This window comes from Xyrauchen texanus, chromosome 23, assembly GCF_025860055.1.
Source record: "Xyrauchen texanus isolate HMW12.3.18 chromosome 23, RBS_HiC_50CHRs, whole genome shotgun sequence".
Classification (NCBI taxonomy): domain Eukaryota; kingdom Metazoa; phylum Chordata; class Actinopteri; order Cypriniformes; family Catostomidae; genus Xyrauchen; species Xyrauchen texanus.
The window spans coordinates 857,959-867,958 of record NC_068298.1 but is presented as its reverse complement, the minus strand read 5'-3'; the positions used below and the strand labels follow the sequence as shown (position 1 = coordinate 867,958).

General features: G+C 41.8%; 1 protein-coding gene across 2 annotated transcripts in view; it reads left to right on the top strand.

The window, feature by feature from the left end:
- rab28 (RAB28, member RAS oncogene family) overlaps nucleotides 1-10,000 on the top strand; it is a 29,619-nt gene that overhangs the window by 5,916 nt on the left and 13,703 nt on the right. For both annotated transcript variants that reach the window (XM_052154638.1, XM_052154637.1), the window contains exons 3-4: nucleotides 723-811; nucleotides 2,430-2,559. In XM_052154638.1, the coding sequence (XP_052010598.1) occupies nucleotides 723-811; nucleotides 2,430-2,559 (219 nt within the window). The remainder of the gene's footprint in view (nucleotides 1-722; nucleotides 812-2,429; nucleotides 2,560-10,000) is intronic.

The window sequence follows — 10,000 nt, the reverse complement described above, 5'->3', positions numbered from 1 at the left end:
TGTATGTACACACACTACACACTGTACACACACACTGTACACACACTACACACTGTATGTACACACACACACACTGTACACACGCTACACACTGTACACTCACTATACACACACACACTGTACACACACACACAGTCACACTCATATATTGTGTAAGAAAAATTTAATTTAAAATATGTTTCCAAAAATTTCCAAAAAAAATTATATTTATACACAATATTTTAGCATATTTATTTTTTTGATTTTTTAATTTCAATTTCATAATTACATTTTTTTTACAAAATGTATTTAATAAAGCTTAGTGTTTTTAGTGTTTTTGTTTAATTTTGAATAAAATGATTGAATTATTATTTTGTGTTGTCACTGTTTTTGTGTGTTTGGTTTTAGTACATAAAACTTTATCCTCTTAAATAAAATCATTGTTATTCATTTATTGATGTCCAGTCAGACTTTATAACGCAGAATGAAACAATTATAATAACATCTGTAAATGTGTTATATTTGAAGAACACTTTTATAGCTGTAAAAACACATTTAAAGTCTTTCTCTTCTCTCACAAGTTTCACTTACGGCCGTTTAACCTGCTCTGGATTACTCTGGAAATAATAACTTCATGCACGGTTGTGTTGTGATGAGACCGTTGTGTTGTGTTTCCTCCTTCATGAGCTCTTCAGATGATCTCTGAGATCTTCTCATGCTCTGAATCTTTTCTGTTCAAACAGGAAATCTGAACGTGACGCTGCAGGTTTGGGACATCGGAGGACAAACTATCGGAGGAAAGATGCTCGACAAGTACATATACGGAGCACAGGTAACACACACACTCTCTCACACACACACACACACACACACACACACACACACACACACACATACACACACACACGCACACACACACACACTCACACACACACACTCTCACACACACACACACACACACACACACACACACACACACACACACACACACACACACACACACACACACTCACACACACACACACATTCTCACACACACACACACACACACACACTCACACACACACTCACACACACACACTCTCACACACACACACTCACACACACACACTCTCACACACACTCACACTCACACACTATACACACACACACACACACTCACACACACTATACACACACACTCACACACACACACTATACACACACACGCACTATACACACACTCTCACTCACACACTCTCACTCACACACACACACACACACTATACACACACACTCACACACTATACACACACACACACACTCACACACACTATACTCACACTCACACACTATACACACACACACACACACACACACTATACACACACACACTATACACACACACACTCACACACACTATACACACACACACTATACACACACACACACACTCACACACACTATACACACACACTATACACACACTCTCACTCACACACTATACACACACACTATACACACACTCTCACTCACACACTCTTACTCACACACACACACTATACTCACACTCACACACTATACACACACACACACACACACACACTATACACACACACACTATACACACACACACTCACACACACTATACACACACTCTCACTCACACACTCTTACTCACACACACACACTATACTCACACTCACACACTATACACACACACACACACACACACACACTATACACACACACACTATACACACACACACTCACACACACTATACACACACACACACACTCACACACACTATACACACACACTATACACACACTCTCACTCACACACTATACACACACACTATACACACACTCTCACTCACACACTCTTACTCACACACACACACTATACACACACTCACACTCACACACTATACACACACACTATACACACACTCTCACTCACACACTCTTACTCACACACACACACACTCACACACTATACACACACACACACACACAGACACACACACACACACACTATACACACTCACACTCTCACACACACACACACACACTATACACACTCACACTCTCACACACACTATACACACTCACACTCTCACACACACACACACTATACACACTCACACTCTCACACACACTATACACACTCACACTCTCACACACACACACACTATACACACTCACACTCTCACACACACACACACTATACACACTCACACTCTCACACACACTATACACACTCACACTCTCACACACACACAGACACTCACACTCTCACACACACACACACTATACACACTCACACTCTCACACACACACAGACACTCACACATGTTCAAGAAGGTGTGAAAAAAATGGCAGTTAATAGTAAATGTATGTGATAGATTACATGTTTTTGTGTGTGTGTGTTTGTGTGTGTGTGTGTGTGTGTGTTTGTGTGTGTGTAGGGCGTGCTCCTGGTTTATGACATCACTAATTCTCAGAGTTTTGAGAATCTTGAAGACTGGCTGAACATGGTGAGAAAAGCCAATGAAGAGTCCGACACACAACCTGCCATATCACTGATCGGAAACAAGAGTGAGTATACACACACACACACACACACACACACACACACACACTTTCAGCAGTTGTTTCAACTGATCTGAAGTCAGTTGTATTTGCTAGTGCACAATATATTCTTCAATTCACATTAGATGTTGTTTGAGTCTTCTAGCAGAACAGAGATTGTGTGTGTGTGTGTGTGTGCGTGTGCGCACGTGCGTGCGTGTGTGTGTGTGCGTGTGTGCGTGTGTGTGTGTGTGTGTGTGTGTGTGTGCGCAGATCTACATGTTCCCGTGATGAAGACACAAGGGCAGCCCTCACAAATATATATTGATTTTCAGGACTGTCTCACACTCGTGTAGAGTTATAGGGAGTTCTTCTGTCTGTTTTAACTCTTTCGTTTCATAACACACACACTTTCTGACGGTCTCTTATCAGTAGTAAATATGCATTTTGATTGATCTAAATTGTTGTTATAATCGAATACATCCGAGTCATTTCCAAAGTTCAGATTTCACACGGCTTTAAAGGGATTACCAGAAGGAATATTCTCTAATCATGTTGTTTCAAGCCTGTATGGATTTCTGTCTCCGGTGGACACACGCAACACAGCTCAAAAGAGATGTTCTGCAGAATGATGCCTCAGTCACCATTTACTTTCATTGTGTGGGAAACAGATGCAATCAAAGTAAATGGTGATTGAGATGTTCAGTCCCAACAATCTGCCTAAAATTTCCTTCTGTGTTCCACTGAAGAGAGTCAGTCAGACAGGGTTGGAACAACATGAGGGTGAGTAAATGACAAGATTTTCATTTCGGGTGAAATAATCCTTTTATTTTTACTAAAATGTGTGTACAGTATATTTACATTTTACATTGGAATTTAATGGTGACATCACAGATTGCCTGAATCTCACCTGAAGGCCACCAATCAGAGTCCAGGTTGAGGGTCATGTGACTCTTTCAATGGCATGTGTGTGTCATGTGTGTTTCAGTCATTGTGTAAATATTGACGCACATGCTGCTGAGACTTTCAGCCATTGACAACCTGTGTGGTACCTCACGGACCATTACACGCCACACACACATACACGAGCTGCCGTCAATCTACACAACACATGTGCACTTATATGAGACTGTGTGTGTGTGTGTGTGTGCGCGCGTCTCTTTACCGGTACAGAAGAAAAGAATGTGTCTTTGATATTGTGTTTTGTTTGTGTTAATGTGTCTTTTTTCCGTGTGTGTGTGTGCGCACGTCTTGTGTGGCCTCTTCTGCACTGGGCCTTTTGTTGGCTTTCAACACTCCTTGGAGCCCATAAAGCTGTGTGACGCACACACACACACACACACACTCATTCATTCACACATGCATGTAATGTATACACCATTATTTCAGACACTTTCCCATCATAAATACACTCAAAGCATAAAAGCACAATATACACATATCTTGCATTGCCTCAGAAGTGTGTGTGTGTGTGTGTGTGTGTGTGATTTCATTTGAACTTTGTCTTTCTCAAGCATAAAATACCATTTTTATTCAGAGATTCAACAGTCTTTCTTTATTCAGAAGTCTATTATAAGCTCATCATAGTTTCTCCCCGGTTCAGCACTATCTTTTAACAGTTAAAAATTCTTTAATCAGCCCAGCACATATTCACCACAGTATTTTATCAGTCTTATACATTTTGTATAAGATTCTGCACAGTTTTGTCATGTTTCAATGCAGAGATTCTAAGTTTAGAAGTCTTTTATCAGTTCTGAAGTCTTGAAAAAACTTAACACATTCTTTTATCAGTCCAGCACAGTCTCTTATCACTCCAGCACAGTCTCATATTAGTCCAGCACAGTCTTTTATCAGTCCAGCACAGTCTCTTATCAGTCCAGCACAGTCTCTTATCAGTCCAGCACAGTCTTTTATCAGCTCAGCACAGTCTCTTATCAGTCCAGCACAGTCTTTTATCAATCTAGTGCAGTCTCTTATCAGTTCAGCACAGTCTTTTATCAATCTAGTGCAGTCTTTTAGCAGTTTAGCACAGTCTTTTATTAGTTCAGCACAGCCATTCATCAGTTCTATAGTGTTTGATCAGCCCAGCATGTTGTTTTCTCAGTAAAACATTCTTTTATCGGTTAAGCACAGTCTTTTATCAGCTCAGCACAGTCTTTTATCAGTTCAGCACAGTCTTTTATCAGTCCAGCACAGTCATTTATCAGCCCAGCACAGTCTTTTATCTGTTCAGCACAGTCTTTTATCAGCCCAGCACAGTCTTTTATCAGTTCAGCAGTCTTTTATCAATATAGTGCAGTCTTTTATCAGTTCAGCACAGTCATTTATCAGCCCAGCTCAGTCTTTTATCAGCCCAGCACAGTCTTTTATCAGCTCAGCGCAGTCTTTTATCAATCTAGTGCAGTCTTTTATCAGTTCAGCACAGACTTTTATCAGTTCAGCACAGTCTTTTATCAATCTAGTGCAGTCTTTTAGCAGTTTAGCACAGTCTTTTATCAGTTCAGCACAGTCTTTTATCAGTTCAGCACAGTCTTTTATCAGCCCAGCTCAGTCTTTTATCAGTTCAGCACAGTCTTTTATCAGCCCAGCTCAGTCTTTTATCAGTTCAGCACAGTCATTTATTAGCCCAGCACAGTCTTTTATCAGCCCAGCACAGTCTTTTATCAGTCCAGCACAGTCTTTTATCAGTTCAGCACAGTCTTTTATCAGTTCAGCACAGTCTTTTATCAGCCCAGCACAGTCTTTTATCAGCCCAGCACAGTCTTTTATCAGCTCAGCGCAGTCTTTTATCAGCCCAACACAGTCTTTTATCAGTTCAGCACAGTCTTTTATCAGCCCAGCACAGTCTTTTATCAGCCCAACACAGTCTTTTATCAGCCCAACACAGTCTTTTATCAGCTCAGCGCAGTCTTTTATCAGCCCAACACAGTCTTTTATCAGTTCAGCACAGTCTTTTATCAGCCCAACACAGTCTTTTATCAGTTCAGCACAGTCTTTTATCAGTCCAGCACAGTCATTTATCAGCCCAGCACAGTCTTTTATCAGTTCAGCACAGTCTTTTATCAGTTCAGCACAGTCTTTTATCAGCCCAGCACAGTCTTTTATCAGCCCAGCTCAGTCTTTTATCAGCCCAACACAGTCTTTTATCAGCTCAGCGCAGTCTTTTATCAATCTAGTGCAGTCTTTTATCAGTTCAGCACAGACTTTTATCAATCTAGTGCAGTCTTTTATCTGTTCAGCACAGTCTTTTATCAGTCTAGTGCAGTCTTTTAGCAGTTTAGCACAGTCTTTTATTAGTTCAGCACAGTCTTTTATCTATCTAGTGCAGTCTTTTAGCAGTTTAGCACAGTCTTTTATTAGTTCAGCACAGCCATTCATCAGTTCTATAGTGTTTGATCAGCCCAGCATGTTGTTTTCTCAGTAAAGAATTTTTTAATTCGTTAAGCAGTCTTTTATCAGCTCAGCTCAGTCTTTTATCAGCCCAGCACAGTCTTTTATCAGTTCAGCACAGTCTTTTATCAGCCCAGCACAGTCTTTTATCAGCCCAGCACAGTCTTTTATCAGTTCAGCACAGTCTTTTATCAGCCCAGCACAGTCTTTTATCAGCCCAGCTCAATCTTTTATCAGTTCAGCACAGTCTTTTATCAGTTCAGCACAGTCTTTTATCAGTTCAGCACAGTCTTTTATCAGCCCAGCACAGATTTTATCAGCCCAGCAAAGTCTTTTATCATAGAAATTTAGCACAGAGTATTTCATCTCCAGGATGTTTGTACACATTTAAATGAGAGTGTGTGGTGTGAATGACTGTAATGGGTTTGAGTGAGTCTGTAATGTGTGTGTGTGTGGATCTGCGCTAGATCAGAGTAAACGAGTGTTGACGTGAACTGACGGTTCTGTGTTTACACCTCAGCACAGCCACTTAACAACCCAGATCAGCGAGCTTTGACCTTTGACCTCTCGTCTCTAATGGAAAAGAACCAGCAGGAAGCTCTTAAACTCTGGTCCAATTCTCTGCTCTCCTTAATGTTGTTATGTGAAGTTTACTAGCTGGCAGTTACTCGCTCTGTTAAATGTTCCTGTGTGTCGTCAGAAGCTCTTGCTGTGATATTGCAGAACACGCATGTTTGTTCACTCTAGACGTGCCACGCTATCATAATTTTCACACCGGTGCGGTGTTCACGATCAAACCGACTAACACCAGTGTTACCGCTGGCTGGACGCTAAGTGGTACTATGGGGTAATTTTCGTTAAGCAACAGCCTACACAATAACACAAGGGGGTACGTGAGGCGACGGAGGGGGTACGTGAGGCGACGGAGGGGGTACGTGAGGCGACGGAGGGGGTACGTGAGGCGACGGAGGGTGTACGTGAGGCGACGGGGGGTATGTGTGGCAACGGAGGGTGTACGTGAGGCGACGGAGGGTGTACGTGAGGTGACGGGGGTATGTGTGGCGACGGAGGGTGTACGTGAGGCGACGGAGGGTGTACGTGAGGCGACGGAGGGTGTACGTGAGGTGACGGGGGTATGTGTGGTGACAGAGGGGGTACGTGAGGTGACGGGGGTACGTGAGGTGACAGAGGGTGTACGTGAGGTAACGGGGGGTACGTGAGGTGACGGGGGTACGTGAGGTGACGGGGGGTACGTGTGGTGACAGAGGGGGTACATGAGGTGACGGTGTACGTGAGGTGACTGGTGGATACGTGTGGCGACGAGGGGGGTACGTGAGGCGACGGCGGGGGAAGGTGAGGCGACGAGGGGGTTACGTGTGGCGACGGCGGTTATGTGTGGCGACGGCGGGTACGTGAGGAGACAGAGGGGTACGTGAGGTAACGGGGGGTACGTGAGGTGACAGAGGGTGTACGTGAGGTAACGGGGGGTACATGAGGTGACAGAGGGGTACGTGAGGCGACGGCGGGGGAAGGTGAGGTGACAGGTGACAAAATATGTGTCTAAACATGAATACATTTAAACGTGCATCAAACATGAAAGAAAACAAACAACAAACTGTCCTTGTGGAAAAACATGCGCTCCTAAAATAATCAATAAAAATGAATAAACTGAAGTATTAGTTACTTCTCAACTGTATTTCCATTCATGTTATTATTGCGTGTTTTAGACCGATGCAGATATCGCATTATGTGTAGCGTGCTTTTACAGAAACGGCGTATTTGCAACACAACTTACGCATTCTGACTAGGATGCAACATGGTTGTAATTTTACATGGGCACCTACCTATGGCACGTGTGCCCACATTGGCACGCGGAGGGGTAATCACTGCTGTAGTGAATATAGTGAATAATCATGAATGATATGACGTGTGATTCTCTGTGTGAGACTGAAGAATCATCAGTACAAGTGATTCATGGTGTGATTTATTTGCATGTTTGTGTGTGTGTGTGTGTGTGAGCTGCTTGAGTGTGTGCAGGACTCCTGAGATTAAGTCAACAGTGCCGGGGAACGGGACGAGGAGTAGCCATCACTCTCCACCGCTAATGATCCGTCACGCTATCTCACACACGCCACGACCCGCGATTCCTCATGTTATCTCACACATAAACACTTGATTCGGTGTGGATCATCCTGCAGTGCAGATTCTGTGAGGAGAAGCAGACCACAAGATCTGTGTGATAACCACAGCGAGCGCAGGATTAGCGTGTGTCCGCTGGTGTTGTTCTTCAGTGACTCCGGGCGACGGGACATGCTGGTTTAGATTAGATTAGGGTAGAGAAATGGCCCCTGACACACACACGTCTGGAGCTCGCACGCCCGCTGCGCTGCAGTTTAAGAGGTGTCGAGTTTGTCTCTGAGAGCGCTTGTGTAAGTGTGTGTGACGTCGGGTGTGTGTGTGCTGTACTCTCATGGTGACGTTCAGGTTGCGAGCAGAATAACACTTCTCTGTTCTGTACATTAAACCGGACGGTAAGCAGAGATCTAAAATAACTGCGTTCCAGCAATCCGCGCGCTATATTGGGTAACAAAAGCTTTTAGCTAAATATTTCCCTACAGAAAGACATTACAGGATTGATAGTAATAGTGAATGAGGCCTGTCAGGATTAATGTCATGTGGGTTCGGTTGTGGAGCTCATGAATGCTGTCGTACATGTGTTAGTGAGGTTTGCATGTGAATATAGTTGTGCAGGAGTTTTACTAACCACTGTACGATGTGTTCACTGAGGATTAATGATGCATTATATGAACAGATGCTTCCTGTGTGTGTGCAAATACATACAGGTCAGAAATGGACCTTTTTAGTCTATATTTGGCCCCTAGAGTAGAGTTGAGTTGATTAGAGTAGATTACAGTTGATTAGACTAGACTAGAGTAGAGTTGATTAGACTAGAGTAGAGTTGATTAGACTAGAGTAGATTTGATTAGACTAGAGTAGATTTGATTAGACTAGAGTAGATTTGATTAGACTAGAGTAGAGTTGAGTAGAGTAGATTTGATTAGACTAGAGTAGATTAGAGTAGATTACAGTTGATTAGACTAGACTAGAGTAGAGTTGATTAGACTAGAGTAGAGTTGATTAGACTAGAGTAGATTTGATTAGACTAGAGTAGAGTTGATTAGACTAGAGTAGATTTGATTAGACTAGAGTAGAGTTGATTAGACTAGAGTAGATTTGATTAGACTAGAGTAGATTTGATTAGACTACAGTAGAGTTGAGTAGAGTAGATTTGATTAGACTAGAGTAGATTAGAGTAGATTATAGTTGATTTTATTTTATTTGAGTAGAGTAGATTAGAGTTGATTAGATTTGAATAGAGAAGAGTTCATTTTTATTTGAGTAGAGTTGATTAGACTAGAGTAGATTTGATTAGACTACAGTAGAGTTGAGTAGAGTTGATTAGACTAGAGTAGATTTGATTAGACTACAGTAGAGTTGATTAGACTACAGTAGAGTTGAGTAGAGTAGATTTGATTAGACTAGAGTAGATTAGAGTAGATTATAGTTGATTTTATTTTATTTGAGTAGAGTAGATTAGAGTTGATTAGATTTGAATAGAGAAGAGTTCATTTTTATTTGAGTAGAGTTGATTAGACTAGAGTAGATTTGATTAGACTACATTAGAGTTGAGTAGAGTTGATTAGACTAGAGTAGATTTGATTAGACTACAGTAGAGTTGATTAGACTACAGTAGAGTTGAGTAGAGTAGAGTAGGGTTGATTAGATTAGAGTAGAGTTGATTAGAGTTGATTAGAGTAGAGTAGAGTAGAGTTGATTAGAGTAGAGTAGAGTTGATTAGATTAGAGTAGATTAGAGTTGATTAGAGTAGAGTAGGGTTGATTAGATTAGAGTAGAGTTGATTAGATTAGAGTAGAGTTGATTAGAGTTGATTAGAGTAGAGTAGAGTAGAGTTGATTAGAGTTGATTAGAGTAGAGTAGAGTTGATTAGATTAGAGTAGATTAGAGTTGATTAGAGTAGAGTAGGGTTGATTAGATTAGAGTAGAGTTGATTAGATTA